This window comes from Barbus barbus, assembly GCF_936440315.1.
Source record: "Barbus barbus genome assembly, chromosome: 6".
In the NCBI taxonomy this organism is placed as follows: Eukaryota; Metazoa; Chordata; class Actinopteri; order Cypriniformes; family Cyprinidae; genus Barbus; species Barbus barbus.
In genome coordinates this window covers 19,073,510-19,091,718 of record NC_136734.1, presented here as the reverse complement: position 1 = coordinate 19,091,718, position 18,209 = coordinate 19,073,510, and the positions used below count along the sequence as shown (strand labels likewise).

The 18,209-nt window shown below is 37.1% G+C and overlaps 1 protein-coding gene and 1 pseudogene across 9 annotated transcripts in view; one reads left to right on the top strand and one right to left on the bottom strand.

Annotated features, from left to right (window-relative positions):
* Positions 1–18,209, top strand: part of LOC306871437 (uncharacterized protein) — a 67,960-nt gene that overhangs the window by 40,281 nt on the left and 9,470 nt on the right. For 4 of the 8 annotated variants that reach the window (XM_079419376.1, XM_079419372.1, XM_079419369.1 and 1 more), the window contains 3 exons: positions 160–227; positions 325–450; positions 643–1,069. The exons of 2 other annotated variants lie outside the window; for them this stretch is intronic. In XM_079419376.1, coding sequence (XP_079275502.1) covers positions 160–227; positions 325–450; positions 643–707 — 259 coding nt within the window. In that variant the 3' untranslated portion in view covers positions 708–1,069. Of the gene's footprint in view, positions 1–159; positions 228–324; positions 451–642; positions 1,070–11,282; positions 11,381–18,209 lie in introns of those variants that run through there. 2 more of the 8 variants (XM_079419370.1, XM_079419371.1) reach the window with 2 other exon arrangements.
* Positions 2,303–18,201, bottom strand: LOC306871596 (annotated as a pseudogene). Its single transcript has 6 exons — positions 18,116–18,201; positions 3,956–4,307; positions 3,120–3,220; positions 2,741–2,913; positions 2,489–2,662; positions 2,303–2,398 (listed from the first exon to the last, which is right to left on the bottom strand). The product of its transcript is annotated as an uncharacterized misc_RNA (transcript).

Here is an 18,209-nt window from a genome sequence, read left to right as displayed (position 1 = left end):
AGATGCTTGATGTGCAAGAAGCTGCTTTGCCTCAGTGAAACCATTTTGTAACATTTAAGTGCTTCTCGGCAGTGATTTATGCTTGTTAAGTCAAGATTTGGTGCTCTGAGACAAATGTAATGCATGTGCTGCTTGTGTTGCATGTGTGCTTTGATGCAGTGAGCCAGGAACCTTCAGAACGGCTGAACCTAATAAGCACGATAACAACAGCCCTTTATCAGATGACAGTGAGTCTGTGCTGCTACACTGATCAATGATGAAAAAATGATTAACTGATCCCTTCTAATTTGGAAAAATGCCTAACTATAAAAATGTCTCGTTTAGTAGATAATGCAGTACACCTTGCAACAGGACGCAGGTCTCCTGTGCACCTCCTCCTCACTTCTGATCTTCCCGCTGACAGAAACTATTGGATGAAGATGGAGCGTCCTGTCAACGCGAATCAGATATGTGAGCTTCACTTCACATCAAACACAATTAGAGCCGTTTTATGAAATTCAAACAGATAAATGATGCCTGCAGGATGATTTATTTAACAATGCCAATAATCCAATGATTTCAATTGTTTATTGTGTGTTATAAATCACAATGAGTGAGTGATTAATTGGTTATAAAGCTGGAGTTTTATTGGTCTTTTATCAGCTGCTAACAATCAAGATGAGCTCACAGGACAGGCATCTCAGAAAATCAAGATGGACAGGCCGTAGAAGCTACTGAAGGTAGAATCTATCTTCAACTGAAGAATGATGGTCATGATGAAACTGTTTTTGTTTGTTTCTCAGTAGGTGTAACTGAGGCTGGCCTTACTGGCTGATGAAATCTGACATTTGAATTCTGGGGAGTTGAAAATGGAGTCATTTGGAGCGACATATAGTGACGCTCTCACTGTTTGCTTTCTTAACAGCAAATAAAATGGATTAGATGTAATATTTGTCAGCTAAACAGACATTTGAATTTTAAATGTAGAAACTAAAAACATTTTTATGCACTACTTTATTCAGCCCCTGTATGTACCAAAAATAGTTCATAACATGCCAACAATATTAAAACACCAGTAAAGTGCGACCTTACTTAGTGATATTTCTAACCAGCATGCACCGCTTGAAGTCTAAGTCACCTGCTAAACATTGAACCTTTGCTATTCCCAGTCTTTTGTTGACATCTTTTTTAAAGGCCCTCTGAAATGCCTTGAAACTTGCAGCATTATTCAATGTGTTATGTTCACGTAATTTCCAATGAAACAGGAAGACAGGGCTGGATATATCAAACACAAAAAAAATATTAATTTCAGCCCATGTTAGAATAATATCCAGTCAATTTTTACTATTTTACAGGCACATTTTCCTGCTAATGCTGTTCACAGACAAGCTTGTCCGATTTAGCAGCCGTAGCTAAGGAAGGCAGGGCTTAGTAACAGGAAGGTCTGTAGATGTTATAGTGGTATATATTATAAAAGAGGACTTCTAAAACAAAATATTTAGTTTTTAATGAGAGTATGACATTTCTCTTCCTGAAAGCACTAGAAGACAATGTAGAACTCAGTCAAGTGCAGCTCATTAACATGGCAGAATTCATGAGAGCAGACTTCAGGCTGTTTACCTAAAAATCCTCAGAAAGCCCTTGTAATTCCCACCAGGATGCTGAGAACACAGTGCTTGTTTTTCACTGAACATTTTATGAATGAATGAAGAAAACTAGAGGAAGAGAGAACCATGCCAAATACGCCCCAGTTTGATTTTTTTTGATCGTAAAATAACATAATACAGAAATCTGTCTTGGGGGTAAAAAACTGTAGTCTGGGGAACTGCACTCAGCGGCTGATCCATGAATGTGTGAAGTGATGTTCAATAAAACAACATAAGGGAATATTATTTAAAGAGTTTAATGGACAGCTCTCCCTTTAGATGATGAAGAAGTGGAGCCTGCGGTGTTTGAGCCTCTAATCCCGTTCTTCTGTTCATGCTCAGAGAAGATAGTGCTGAGAAACTACACATGGGACACAAATAAAATAATTATTATATAATTAACAGTAATATGTTTAATTACAAGAAACATAATTGAAATGTAATCTCATAAAATATCCAGCTATGAATTAATTTGAATGTGAACAGCATTACCTCTGCATTCTCACTCCCTCGTTGATAATGAACTCTCTGAATGCCTGAATGCCGTGAATCTGCTTCAGCTCTTCATCCTAGATGACAGTAAAATATGAATGGAACTCCCTGGTTTGTCTCATCATCAGTTGTCACATTATTTGCTCCTTTTATAACTAAAAGACGCTATAAAGTCACCTTCTCACTCAGCCGTTCCTCAAAGTCCAGGCTTCCTGTGATATGTGCTGGGGCTCTTGGGTTAGAGGATCATTGGCGGCCTGGGGTCTCTTGGGTTTATAGACCTGCCATACAAACATAGACAAGACTTATTGATCCACAATTTTGGGTAAACACAAAATTTAAACATTAAGGACCAAAACATTTTCCAGAACCTGATTTAACTCTTTAGCATCTTTATGATGTCCCTCTACTGAGCTGGAGAGTTTTGCTGGAGTTTGATTAGGATGAGTCTTCTTAATAGGTAAGGTCAAGGAGGGTTTCTTTTCATAGTCACTCTTAAACAGATCCAAGATGGTTGACTCTGTCAGATCACTGGTCTCTCCACCCTGAGATAACGGGTTAAATAACCTTTTAGGCTTCATATTTGATCTGTGTACTTTAATGTGTACATAAAGAAATATTACCAGTGAAGTAATCCATTCACAGAAGAGCTTGATAATCATCTGCTTTTCATCTTCTTGCACTCTGTAGGTGTTTAACACTTGCCGTCTGATCTTCGACACCCAAAGTTTCTTTGAGTTCCTGCCATTTATAAGGATTTCTTGGTCTGACCTCTTTACATTTCTCCTTTTGTGGTCTTGGGGAAACGTAAGAAGAGTATCAGGAATGGTATTAGAATATATAACATGTACTTATGTAATGTCTGGTCGCCTACCAAATGAACTTTGACATTAACATAGGAATATTGTTTTTAACCTAAAATTGTGGCCTGTCTCATCATTTTGGAATGGGATCAGAACCAAAACCAGAAACGTGCTCAAAAGGAGAAGGAAGGAAAATCACTTCATGGTGATGGGCGGTTTTACAGTCTCCGGAGTTGAGATTTCACACTGTGCACTGCTTTCCTCTAGATGCTCCATTGGAGAGGTTATGGGCAATTCTGCCTTCATGCACATATCAGGATCCAGGACTGACAACACCTGATCAAATAGCTACTGAAAAAGTTGAATACATTTGGACGCATTTTCAATACTGTACATTGCAATTAATATTACATGTATTATTCTTTGCTTTGTCTCCTCATATTTAAAGCTGCTGCTGTTAGAGGCTTCTGCACCAGCATTACCAAATGGAATCACAAAACGAGGACTGTTTCTAAACCGTTTTCACAAACACTCCCCCTGCTTCCAGTGGTTGCTCAAAAAAAAACATAAAGGGGCAGGAGAAAGCCATTGTTTAATTTCCATGACTTTCCAAGAGAGGAGAAAATTAATTACACCGGTCAGAAGAGAGAAATTTGTCAAATTTACTGTCACTACCCAAGCAATTGTATTAGAAAACCCATTGCAACACTCTCACTCTCTGTGGTTTAATATGAGGGTAAAATAACACAAATAATAAATGTTCATTTTTTTAAATATTCAAAAGTTCAAATATTCAAAAAGATTATAGATTCTGATTGGCTAAATATGCGCAGCCCATGTTCTGATTTGTTTATCTGTTTTGGCTGTCAGAAATACATTTCTCAGAATGTGGCCTGCTTCAGTGATATTTGTCAGCTAATAGGATTTTATAAGTGGTATTTAAAAAAATGACTAACAGCAACTTTAACATGAGTTGAAGTGTATTTGCATGCAGAAAATAATTAAATCATAATGACTACAATTAAACACAGTTACCTCCGGTGTCATACCGCTCTCCAGATGAGGATTGAGTTTGTACTCAACAGCATCAATGAACTCACGCTGAGCTTGGCTCTGGGGATTCTGCTTTGAGTAACACACTTGATTTTTAGTCAGTCTCTTCTGTGGGAACTTCACTGAACAAGCGTGATTTGGCATCCCAAAGACTGCAGAGGAGGGTCCACTCTTATATTGGGTGAAGAGCTCTCTATGGACTATTGGGTAACCATCTCTAAAATCATCCTGGCCAGGGGACAAAAAGCGCCATTTGCGACTATCTAATGACCCAGATAACTGTTGCTTTTGCCTCAGATCCCTGAGATATTTCGTTTTTAGCCGTTCCTTAAACCTGAAGACAAAGACAAAAGTTCAAGTTGTTGTCATTCCTTTTATGCAGTAACAGATGAACTCTGTCACTTAAGAAAATCCCCCCCCCCCCCCCCCCCCCCCCAAAAAAAAAAAACTGGCTGAAAATTTGGATTTGGAGAAATTTAGCATTGCATCACTTGCTCACTAATGGATTCTCTGCAGTGAATGGGTGCCGTCAGAATGAGAATCCAGACATCTGAAGAAAACGTCACAATAATCCACAAGTAATCCACACTCCAGTGCATGTTTGTAATAAATAAATCAAGAATTTTTAACTTCCATGATACAAGTCCATAATAATGCTTCCTCCATTGAAAAAGTCTCCCACTGTTGTCCTCTCACATTGAAATCCACCAACATATTTGTTAAGAACTCTTTTGAACTCTCTTCACTTGTAAATGGTGTTTAATATTTGCATATTTCTCTCCTGATTCAGAACTTTTTCACTGGAGAAAGCAATATTGTGATTAGGGAATGAATTAGTTTATTACAAGCACACAGCTTTTCACTTCACAAGATGTTAACCGATAGACTGGAGATGTGTGGATTACTTGTGGATGATGGTGATGTTTTTATCAGCCCCTCATTCTGATGGCACCCGTTCACTGCAGAGAATCCATTCTGGAGCAAGAGATGTAATCCTAAATGGCCTGAGGACCTCGCACTGGCAAGAAAATGAACAAACAGGACTGACCCTAACGGGATGGGCAAACATTGCCAGGAGAAACTTGAGTCAGCTAGAACCTGTTTTTATTTAAACGTTTTGAACAGCCTAAGGGAAAAAGGAAGGAAACCTGGAATAGTCTTCTTAAATCCCCAGGTTTTCATGTTAAAAATTGGTACAATTTAATTTAAAAAGTTATTTTTTAGTAACACATTAATTATAACTGATTTTGGAATTACTGAAAAAAAAATTGCGGTCGCAAAATTACAAATTGCAAACTTCCCAGGGGAACTTAATGTTCTCCACCTGTCCATTTTTGAAAGGCATTTCGCTCGTATAATGCTTCTGTATTATATTTAAAACGATTCGTTTTCTCTGTGTTCATCAACACAACGTTATTAAACTATCCCCATGTTTTGAAGACACTAGTGAGGCGCGTTGGTTCTGTTGCCATGGCAGCACAACGCTCTGGTACTTGTAGTTCTTCTAGTGCCTCCACAGAAGATGAGGGGAGCGTTTAAACCACAAGAGGGAGCTTTGTGATAATAGTACAGCCGATAGGAACACTATTTTGACCGAACGCTTGTTAATGAATACACTTTTGAATTGCTGAATCTAAAACACAACTGTGGTTCTCACTGAAATAGTTTCTTTTTACTTTTTCTTCACATGTATTTTTGAATGCTCATCCTATGAGTGCACTGAAAAGTTGACAAATGTGTCGATTTGTTTATTATCATTAATATTAGCAGTCTTATCCCTAAAACAATGCAAAGAACAGGAAGAGACAGCAGTGGAACTTGTTGGTAAAGATACGTTTTTGCTTTTGAAATGTTTGAATAGTTTTGCATTGATTAGCTTGCTTGACTTACTTCCTGCACGAATGATTTACTGTTAGCAGGATGTGGAAACAACAACAGTGAGATTTTGCATAGGAACCTTTTATCGGCACCATTGAGTTTTGTTGTTCAAATCTCACAAATAACGTTAAACCAATTAATGATCCATCAGCTCAGTCGAGCTGGACAAAATAAGTGAATAATTCACGTAACTAAATTCAAATTAGGCACATGGTTACAGTCTGAATTCACACTTAATAAGAGGGCACGGTTAATGACCGATGGGAGGCACAGAGGATGCCCTGTTCTTCAGGCAGTGCAATGTTGTTTATGGAACAACTGTGGAAAAATACTGGCAGGCTATTCCAAACATTACAATAATGTCCTCAGCATGAGGAGATCTAAACATTCCCTGGAGAACACCCTTTTAGAGTAATTAAAACTTTCTCATCTAATCAGCTTTAGAAGTTTTTCTACATTAGATCCTTGGGAAAAGTACAGCATGGCTGTTAGAAGTCATCATTAAATTTTGGCAATAGGTCAGCTTATATTTTGAAATATGGAAATGAGTGCATTAAGTGTTCAGGGAGTGGAGCATCATCTCTAAGAAGGAACAACATGAATCAGAGCTGGCAGGAGCCCAGAGCCCTTCAGCAGAATTTTGATGCGTCTTCATTCTTAATGTGTTCTACGTGCCTGGATCACGTGATCTTCTCACATCTAGCTGTTTTGAGGTGAAACTTGACATAGAGCTACTCATATCCTCCTAAATGTAGTCTTCTGTGGAAAATAAGATATTTTGTGCTTTAGTGTTTTTGATGTTGTTGTTGGGCCTTTTGTGTTCATCAGAAGAAAGAAAGTCATACAGGTTTGGATAGTCAGTGAGTAAATTATGACAAAATGTTCATTTTTGCTGAACTATCCATTTAAATTCAAAATTGACTGATTCCCATTCGCATACCCATTCAAAATGCTGTTGAGATTTTATTCATTTGTTGAATTTGAAGAAATTTAGCATTACATCACTTGCTTACTAATGGATCCTCAGCATTGAATGGGTGCCGTCAGCATGAGAGTCCAAACTGATAAAAACATCACAATAATCCACATGTAATCCATACATCTCCAACATCTCTTGAAGTGAAAAGCTGCATTTTTGTAAGAAACTAATCTATCATTAACACATTTTAATGTTAAACTGTCGCTTTAGACAAAATACCAAAGGTCTGTAATCCATAATAACACTTCCTCCAATGAAAAAGTCAATCAGCTGTTGTCCTTTCACATCAAAGTCTACTGACATATTTGTTTAGAACTGTTTTTGGACTATTTTGCTTATAAACGGTGCTGGATCTGTGCATATTTCTCTTCTGATTCAGATCAGACAACTTTTTCACTGGAGAAAGCAGTATTATGGATAAAAGACTGAATTGAAAAGCAGTGTGTTTATAATAAACAAGAAGTTGTATTGTGATGTTTTCATCAGCTGTTTGGACTCGTATTCTGACGGCACCCATTCACTACATTGGTGAGGATCCATTGGTGAGCAAGTGATGTAATGTAAAATTTATCCAAATCTGTTCTCATAAAGAAACAATCCTGGATGGCCTGAGTAAATTCTGAGCGAATTTTCCTTTTTTTTAGGGTGAACTATTCCTTTAAGATACAATATGCATAATCCGTGTGAAACACAAGCTTCCAGTAACCGATAAGGAAGTTGACAATTTTAAGGTTCATCAAACTCCCTTTTCCTTCCCAAACAAAATGAGGAAGGTTGACTAATTTCATGTGAGCTTGTCTTGACATCTGCAGTGATGTGGCGCTTGTGCGTGACACCTACAATAGAAGCTCTTTTAAACATGTGTGAGAGTAAACACAAAGTAAATTTAAATGCTGTGTATTTGTTCTGCACACACTTACAGTAGAACAAACTTCACAGACTGTTCAGAATTAACGTGGTGGCGTGACTGATTCCAGGAATTTGTGTGTGTTGAGGGTGTAGCCCGGTGCACCCTATACAACCAGCAAGGAGTTGAACATCAGATCAAATGCCTTTCACTCCATAGTTTATTCATCTGTTTGAACACTTCCACTCCCTCTGATAGCATACTTTTATTCAGCACGGATGGAAGAAATGGACCAAAAGTGACATTTATAATGTTACAACAACTTCTATTTAAAAGAAATAGTGTTCTTTTGAACTTTTTTTGATCAAAGAATTTCTGAAGGATCATGTGACGCTGAAGCATCGGCTGCTGAAAATTCAGCTTTGCCATCAAAGGAATCAATTAAATTTGAAAATCTATTACAATAGAAAACAGCTATTTTAATTGTAATAGTATTTCACAACATTTACTGTATTTATGGACAAATAAATGCAGTCTTATGAGAATAAGAGACTTCATTCAAAAGCATAACCACAAATTTTTCAATAATGTATATTAAATTGCCCCCATTTTGTATTGCAAAAATCAAATAAGTAAAATGTCTTTAAATATAAAATGCTGGGGCAGCAAGAGCTGGAATTTGAATTTTCCCTTGAGTGGGAAGTTTCTTCCATTAGCACAGACTCAGAAGAAAATAGCCGGACAGAAAACACAGAAGAACGGTGGTAATTGTTTATAGAGCTTGTTTTCCCCAGGGTTCACTTCTGCTGCTGAGACAGGTAGAAGCGGGCCACCCTACAAGGCCAATGGAATTTTCTCAGAGCCAAACCTTATGAAAAGTATTTATCAGAGCATGTGATGTGCCAGAAACTGGGGAGCTCCAGTTTCCCACAAAGGACAAATGCCTTATGTAAGTTTTGAGACAAAGCACACAAAGGAGGTCCCTTTGGTGCTCTAAATGTTAAATGGACAGCAAACGTAGAATAGATACCAAACGGCAATAGAACATGTAGAGGGTTTCACTTTTTTACTGTTATTGAAAAAAAAAAAAGATTCTTATGTTCACCAAGGCTGCATTTATTTGATCAAATATGTTTTAACGTATTTCTTTCTGTGATGGTAAAGCTGAATTTTCATCAACCATTACTCCAGTCTTCAGTGTCGCATGATCCTTCAGAAATCATTCTAATATGCTGATTTGGTGCTCAAGAAACATTTCTTCTTATTATTATTATTTGCAATTTGGCTAAACTTTGGCAGACACTGATCTAATGACACTGCAACTTTCAAGGACAAAGTAACAGGATAACACAAATCATTAGGGAAGGTTAGGCTCGCACAAAGACAGGAAACATTAAAGTTGGGAACATACAAATCAACTGTTTTGTTTACAGTTAAAATCAAAAGGTCCTACTTCCAGAGATTCAAGGTAGCATAATACTGTAATGGCCTTCAGCTTCCCAAAACATGCACCTCTCCTCTAGGGGACATTCAAATACTTTATACAGGACTTTTGTGTTATTTATACTTACTTTAAATCGGTAGCTAAATCATCAGTGATTTTTCAAAATTTTTAATAAAACAAAGATTGTTTTATAAGAATTTACTAGTTTTTATACTTAAATTTTTCACATTTAACTCAATGTGCTATATTTTTTTATAACTGTGAAATTTATTAATAATTTCTGATCAAAAAAATTTTCATACACCAATTTTTGCACTTTTTTTTCAGACAAACCTAGTTTAAGTCATGTGGATCTGGGGTCAGTCCACATCCACTCCCTCCACCAAACCCATCATTCCTTATGTTTAAACAATGGTTTGTTGTAGTTGTGTAACTTCTCTCTCAGCTGTGAGAGATTCACTATACCTTAAACAAAGAACAATACAGACACGAAAAGAATCACCTAATTGTAGGCCAATATTTTAAAGCCCAAGTTGCCATTTTATTGATATGTTGTATATTAAAGGAATAATTTACCACAACCGTTCCTGCTGAAATAAAGTCTACTTTCCCTCATATTTCTCATTTTTGTGACAAGCTAAAAAGACTGGCAATTACATAGTGTTCATAAAGGGGCCGCTTGTGGCCCCAGTGAGCTGCAGAATAGAGCCTCACAAATATAAATTCAACATTCTTTTCCTCCCATTGTACTTAATGGTCTGAGGCAACATCAATCACATCTCCTGAAAAGGTCTGGCTCTTCTCACTACTCCCACAGTCATTCCTTAACCACAGTCTGCACCAGCCCATCCTGGACGGTGCCAAGAGCCTGTTAGGAGCTGAAACAAACACACTGTACCATCCTGTACAGATCTGCATTTCCACACAGTATCCCAATAAAAAATCCAGAGTGACTGATGAGACTTCAAATAGTGTTTTATGTGGTTGTAGTAAAACAACGGAGCATTTAAACACTGAAAACAAAGAGAAAGATAATGTTAGTTTTTTATGGTAGACTGAATGACACATTTGCCTGATGAGTGGAGGAACTGGTTCAACCACAGTTTTTATATTTGTTTCATTTTCCTGACACTTATGCTCTAGGACTGTCCTGCTGTCAGGTGACTGCTGTCTCATTTACAGACAACTTTCTACTCTTCATAGATAATTCATCGGATGACACAAAGTGCATCTTTTTTATGTAACACAAACAAGCAAGACTGTACAGTAAATCAGTTACATTATGCAGGCATTACTGTTACTGATTAAAGAGATAGTTCACTCATGAAAAGACAATTCTGTCATCATTTACTCACCCTCATGTCATTACAAGCCTTTATAGGCCCATATGGAAGCCCATTTCTGCCCCACAATTCTGAGAAAAAAAAAGTGTTTTGAATTTATTTATTTGATTTTACATCTCAAAATACTTTTTTCTCTGAATTTTGAGTTTACATGTTTGTTTTTGTTTTCGCCACAAAACAAAAATATAAAAAAAGTCTTTTAATCTCACGTTTCTGACGTTTTGCTCACAATTGTGAGTTTATATTTCACAATTCTAAATGTATTTCTTGCAAATATGACTTTTTTTCTCAGAATTGCAAATAAATCAGAATTATGAGATATTGCAAGAAAAAAGATTGATTAAAAAAATTTGCCATAACCCTTTTTTTTAATCCCTTGGCAAGCTTCCATTCATATGAGGTGATAACTTTGTATGAATTTGTACAATGTGAATCGTACAAAACCATACGATTTTTAGGAAAAAGCATGAAGTTTCACTTCTAAACATAATCTTATGTGGCATAAGCAGATCATACAAAACTTTAATAAGAATTAGCCACTAATTCGCCAAAATGTAAAATTGTGTTATTTCAACTGTTTTTCTTCACACAATGTAAGAGTCTATGGACAAAGAGTCTTTTTTGTGTTCTATAGAAGAGGGAAAGTCATAAAGATAAAGTGAAGCCATTTCAGGTAGGCGTAAACAAAACTAAAGTGGATGTCCGAGAGCAAGACTATAAGCACCCTGCTTTAAAATCTAGTTTATGAGGCATTAAACACATTCAACTGCTGTTCTTTCCCTGTTGTTCAAACTTGTCCTGCCTTTTTCTATATGCAGAAGTGCAGTACCCAGTGAAAATGCATCTTTGTGAAAGGAGGGGCAGACAGAGAACGTGACTCTTTCACTGTTGTGCCAGAGGTCATATCAACAGACCAACAATCACAAGCTCTGTATCTTCATCAAAGGAGATATACGTAAGAAAATTATGTTCTGCTATAATCCATGGCAGAACATGTTCAAAACCATCTTTATATAAAAGACCTTTGTATTTTTTTGAATGCTTGTATTATTCGCAGTTTGCATTTGTACAGTTCAGTTTAAAATGAAAAATGTTTTGAGCTTCTCACTCAAGTGGGTTTAGGAAAAAAGAGCAGCTTTAAAAATGTATGATATATTGCACCAAAAATATATGTAGTTTACTGCATTGCAACAAATAGATGTCAATGTATATTGCAACATGCAATGTAAAAAGTAATAAGGTGGACAAAAATATAATACACTGCTAACCAGATTTATGAAGTAAATAAACGTGGCTGCACTGTACACTGTTCACATTTTACAACATCATATCATTTTAGGTAATCATTGATTTATTTATCCGTTCCAGTTAAACAGTTAAGATATGGAATGGCTTTGCTTGCTACTGCTCAATAGGACGATATCTTTTATAAAAGTGGTTATAGATAAAGATTTTGTATAGTCAACATGCCTAAACCTACTGACTTACAAAAGGCTTGTCATTCTTTGAAAGAAAAAGGAACCGTTCATTCAGCTCCTGCAAGGCAGTTGTTTTTTTTGTGATGTATTTGTTAGTCTTTTTCTTCCTCTTTAATATGTGGTCATTTTTAAACGTGTAGAGCGAAACAACACTAAACAAATAAATAAGAAAAGTTTAAGATGTTGAATTAGGACATGTTTGCATAAACCTCTCAAACCCTTCCTTTTCCTGTACTCAACAGGATGCAACCGAAAGCAATTTTGCGTCATCAACACACACAACATGCACAGGAGTCTTCAGGCGGACGTGTAAAAAAATATTTCTGTATTTTAAAATAGTACACTCTGGTCACCAAGTCATGCTATTCACTTGTCAAGTAATGTATTTGTCTGTATTTGGGACATTTAGGGAAGTTATAAAAAAAATCCTGAGGAAAAAAAAGTCTAAAATTTTAGTAGGTTCTAGAATTCTGAGAAAAATGGCAGAATTGTGAAATATAAAATAATATAATAGATAAATAATACATAAAGTCAAAAAGTCGCAGTTACCTTATGTGTTTGAAACCAAAAACACAATTGCGAGAAAAAAGTGTGAATTATGAGATAAAATGTCACAATTACCTTTTTATTGTTTATATGTTTCCATATAACAGTAGTTGAATAAATACATTTTATAAATTTAAATGGTGATTGTGGGTAATAAGAAACTTTGAATTACCGTTGATTTGACAATCCATTCATAAAAGTTTACTGAAACTAACTCTACTTTTGTGAAGGCATACAGTCTTGTTAGAGCAATGTTTCTCCTCTACCTCCTGGTGCTTAGGAGGTGGTTTGTTTTCACTTCTCTTATTTTTACAGATGCTTTCTAGCCTGAACATCTTTAACCCCCCAAGAGAGCTTTAATAAAAGGCACATTAACCTTCTTGGAGTAGTAGGCAAATCAGGTTTGGCATAACTGTCTTATCCTTCAGTTGCAACTTTGTCTTTTATCAGTAAGGTCACAACAGTTCACAAGTAAGTATGGTTAAAGTGGATTCATTAAGCTTTATGACTTTACTGTATCACAGGCCCATAGTTACTTTATGATGTGTGATGTGGCTTTACTGTCATCTTTCTGAGCAGTGCAGTCATTGACCGGTTAACTACATTAAGGAAGATTTTTATTAGCATGATAATATTAAGCACTCAAAAGCTTAAATGTGTCCTACAGGGACATAGTCAAATGGACATTGTCACATTTGTAAAATAAAGCTTTGTTTAACCCCGGGGGATGCAGGCATTTGAGAGGATGGGGGAGGGTCACACCTAAAAATAAAGCTTCTTTATTGGTTTCATGAAGAATCTTTAACATCCATGGAATCTTTCCATTAAACAAATAGTTAAAAAAAATCTTCACACCAAGAAAAAACATGGTTCTTTTAAGAACTGTTCAGTGAAAGTAGAAAGTAGTTCAAAATAGTTCTTCGCTGCAAAAACTCCCTTTTGGAACCTTTATTTTTAAAAGTGCAAGTGGGCCCAATTTCTGAGAAAAAATATTGAAAGAGTTTCCCTGCAAATACTATGTCAAGTGTCTTGGTGTGACAACTCTCGTATCAACTCACCATCTTTACCAGCAAAGCCTGCCGTGAGAAGGCCGATGACCTAGAGGTATGCTGATATCGGTTACATATTATTATAGTAAAGTACAGCAGTAAAGTAATTGTCTCTGAGGTATTTTCCAGTCCTTTTACGGGTTAAAATAGGTACTAATGTTGATAATTCAGTTTCCTGGGTTACACAGTTGTTTTCTTCTAAACTACTCCAGTGATCCATGAATTAAAATCAGCAACTTTGGAAACTGCAGCCATTTCCTAGGAGTTATGCTGACTCATGAAGTGACAGTAAGCCTGGTATATTTTAAGAAATATCCAAAAAGTTATATCTGATTTTTGTAAGGTAATATCAACAAGAAAAAATGTAAATGCACATTAAATACGGCCAAACTAGCAACTGGGGTTAGGATTTAGGGGTAGCCCATGTAAAATATTTTCACATTTATCGAAAAAAAATAATTATAATAGTGAAAATCAGCTTCAAAATCTTACACGGTGCTTTATTTTCTGTGGTAGTGAGATACCAACTCCCGTCTTCGTCAAACTTGGGTGCAGGATGCGAGCAACATCAGATTTCCAGCGTGCTTCAGGGCTGAGGGCTCCCTTTAAATAAACTCCGCCCCGAAATCAGTCGATCAAATTCGGCATCGCACTTCTGAGCCCTCGACCAATCACCGTCCTCCGGGGGCAGTCCTAGACCGGTGGTCCGGGAAGACGTCATCCAATGGAATCGCGAGTTCCTCGGACAAAAGAGATGCGACGATCATCGCTTACCTCGCGAGCCGCCCATTATTCATGTTCATTCACTACTCATTTAAGGAGACACGACAGTAGATAGCGGAACTCAAATTAAGACCTAACGGTCTCAGGACCGTTGTCTTTTAAAAACACAAAAACGTCCCGCTGAGTTGTAACGTCTGTTCCAGTGGATTAGGCGCAGTGTTATTGTTTGAATGACAAGTTTGTATATTTTCACCGCACATGTATCCAAATGAAGCACTTAATGTACTATATTAATACATTAAATGCACTGTCTGCTAGAGTATTTGGGATCAGGCTAGATACGAAGTTGTACAACTTTACAACGAAACATGAATTATATCTGCCGTTCTGTATGTTTGCCGTTAGTAAAAACACTTATTTGCCATTTTCTTAACGTATAAATTGCGTCAGGGCAGTAAGAAGTGTGCTGTATATTTACTTTGTCGTCCTGACAGGCACACACCCCTTTAAATCATGACCTCAGCTCCGAGGGAGGTTTAACACGCCCCTCGCTCCAAAAACTGTGTTTCTCAGGCATGACTGGCTCATTTGAATGCACTAGTGAGGAAGGAGGAGAAGAGCTCCCATCCTCTGCGATAGAGCTGATAGTCTCTTATCTCAGCATCATTGGGGTCGTGAACGCTGACTTCCCGATGATAGAAGAGGCAAAACCTTTCTGCCTTTGAGACTATCAGGAAAAAAATAAACGGAGACATACCGCGAGGTTCTCCAGAAGCAGTTCAGAACGAGAGAGAAAGAAAGAATAGTGTTATTATTGTTATTTTTTTCTACAGATTAGCCAATTTGAAACATCAAAAATGACTAGAAGATCGTGTGCCATTTACGCAACCGGGATCGTGTGCGCTCATTTGCTCATTTTGGGAATCGCCCTTCTGCTGGCTCAAGTCTTCCAAACAATGATTCAGGAACGGATAAAAAAGGTAAGTCATTTATAAAGTGTTTAATTCTACGAAAAGCTCATGTTCTGCTGTAAAACCGGCTTTTAAAGTGATTCGGGGCTAATTTTGTCCTACACGAGGCTTCTGAGCATCAGCTAATATCACTTGAGGTAAGCTTTGCGAAATCATACCACAAACAAGTCTAAAAGCTGTCATATTATTCTCTTCAATGAGAGACAAGTTCTTGTTCTTCCTCGCGGTGAGACCCAGACTACACAATTTCACGTTATGTAGACTAAAAACCTGTCTTGTGGTCGTTTAATGCCCCCTCTTTAGCGTGTAGGTGGTCAAAGCATGATATTAAATTACCGTGATGTAAATGTGGTTTTGTTAATAACTCTGATTAAAAGTGAGCTGGTCGCTGTCAGTGACCACGAAGCCTATCATATTGCGGAAAACACACCTCAGCAGTGATGCTGTCCGACTGATAATTCCTCCTCTTTAATGTAACGGGAAAGGCTGTTCATTCACAGAGAGCATGTATATGGCAGGGAGGTGTGCTGTATTTGTGGCTGTGGGGGGAGGGTCTCAGGCTGTTCTCCTTGGAAAAAATACTTGGAATTCTGACCTCCACCCTCAGTATTTTTAACCAAGTGTAGTGTTCAGTGTGATTCCCTTAACCTGGAATTCATGGGTGGGTGTTTGTGGTGGTCTGTGGGCGAAGTCAACTTTGCTGGATGTTGTACCATTTATTGACAGTTGCTTCAAAGCTTTATAACTGAGCTTATAAACTGTGCACTTTTCATATTCAGTAAGTCAACTGTGACACTCAAACATGTCACATGGAGCCGTCAGGCTTAAGTTCTCTCGACAAAACGACTTTTTCAAGGCCTCAGGTGATATGTGTCTTTTCGAGTAGGGTGTGGAAACAGAGAGTCATGTTTAAGGAGTTTGTGACACAGTATGCAGCTCTGAGGCAGTTTTTCTTCAGTGTTTTATCTCTTTTGACAGTTAATACTTCCTTTGCTTGCTGCTTTTGCAGCAGCTTTTAGCTCAAGTTAAAATACAGGCTTTGACATAGGCTTATGAATGTATTCATTGCTTGCTGTGAATTCATGTTTACATTTAATTCACTAAAATCTGCACCTCTTGGCAGTGTAAGGACTTTGGTACAACATGGTAGTTATTTATTTAAATATAATTTCCAGTTGCTGGTACCCTCATAAGCAGAAGACCAGCTCTGGTATCCACTTTACTGGCATTTTGTAATGTTAAGTACTTCCACGTAAAGGACAAATGATCTCACTATCTAAATACAAATATTGGTTGTTTTTCTTACCTTGGCTGGAGTTGCTCGATCAAGGCTTTGAACATTTCTAACATGGCTTGATGTCCATTAGGACCTTCAAAGATCTCTCTTCTCAAGGTTGTTGAGCACGCGGTTGTGTGTAGAGGTTAATGCAGTAGTTTTTGTAATCGTGTTTTAACCTTTTTCATTCATTTTGTACGTAGGTAAAAATAAATAAATAATTAGTAATATTCAAAACATATTCCATTGAATAGCTGTAAGAAAGCTAATTAGCTATAAAGAACACAATCATGTACATTACCAAACAAGATTTATTTTACATTGTTACTAAAGATATATTTGAAATATATGCTGGGCTTTCTATTCATCAAAGAAGCCTGACAAACAATTTCATGCTTTCCACAAAAATATTACAAAGCAAAACCGTTTTCAACATTGATAACAATAATAATAAATCAGCACCAAATCAGCTTATTAGAATAATTTCTGAAAGATCATGTGACGCTGAATACTGCAGTAAAGTCTGCTGACAATTCAGTTTAAAACAGAAATAGAAAACAGCTTATAAAAATAGTTTCACAATATTATTGTTTTTACAGCATTTTAAAATCAAAGAAACGGAGCCTTGGAGAGTAGAGACTTGCATTAAAAAATCTTACTGACCCTAATTAAACTTTAATTGGTGTCTATAAGGTAAAATGCAAGACTAAAATCATCCTTTTTTTAACTAGGTGTAATTAACAACTGTTGTCAGTGTGGGCCCTGTCAGACCTCCTGAGAAACCATGTCCGATTAGAAAAGAGAGTCAATGGGTGTGACGCAACACAATCTTACTTTAAAGAAAAGCTTTGGTCTGATTTCACTACACATGGTTGAACAAGTTGAATAGCCACAGATTTTCTTTAGTCTCTATACTAGTACTTTATTCTATGGTAAAGCACAGGGTTCCTCCTAATGACAGAGATCCCATTCAGAGCTTACATGTGAGAAGAAGAAAAACACTCTGTTCAAAAGACAGGTGTACTCTTAAATTATATGACCTTTCTGAACAAAGACCTTTATTTTTTTTCTCAGGGTCATAATAATGTAATATTAATGCGCAGTTTGTCGTGAACCAATTGGTGATTTTCAGATTATGGCACAGTTTATATGTTAGAATGATTGATTTTGAAACAAACTACTTTTTTTTTCAACATAAGGCGCTTCTTTAAATAGTGATTCTAGCAAATCACTTTCCTGTAAGGACCTTTGAGACGTCGAGGGTCCAGTGAACGGGGGCCGTGATGTTTGTTGATTTGAAGCGTCTGTTCTGCTCCACTGCTGAAGTCATGGCTTCTGATTCCAGATAGCGTTATCCGCATTTCAAGGCAGCATTCTGGAGTAAAACCTCCTGGATGTTATGAGTTTGTCACGAGTCACCCTTTGGAGCCTCGTTTTGTCTATTACTACAAAATGTTGTGCTGTCACATGTAGTCATGAATGACATTGTTCTGAAATTAGTTTGTTGTGTCGAAATAAACCTTGTTCCTCCGTCTGAGTTCAAATCACGACACTCAAGAAGTGAGAAGTGGGACTGCTGAACCTACGTTCTGATGAAAATTCAAATACCAGGGAAACGTGTGTCGTGGGTCGCTGATGTTGATGTTTCTCTTCGTCTTCTGTAACTCTGAATCAGTCAAAACGTCAGCCGGCATTCCGCTTT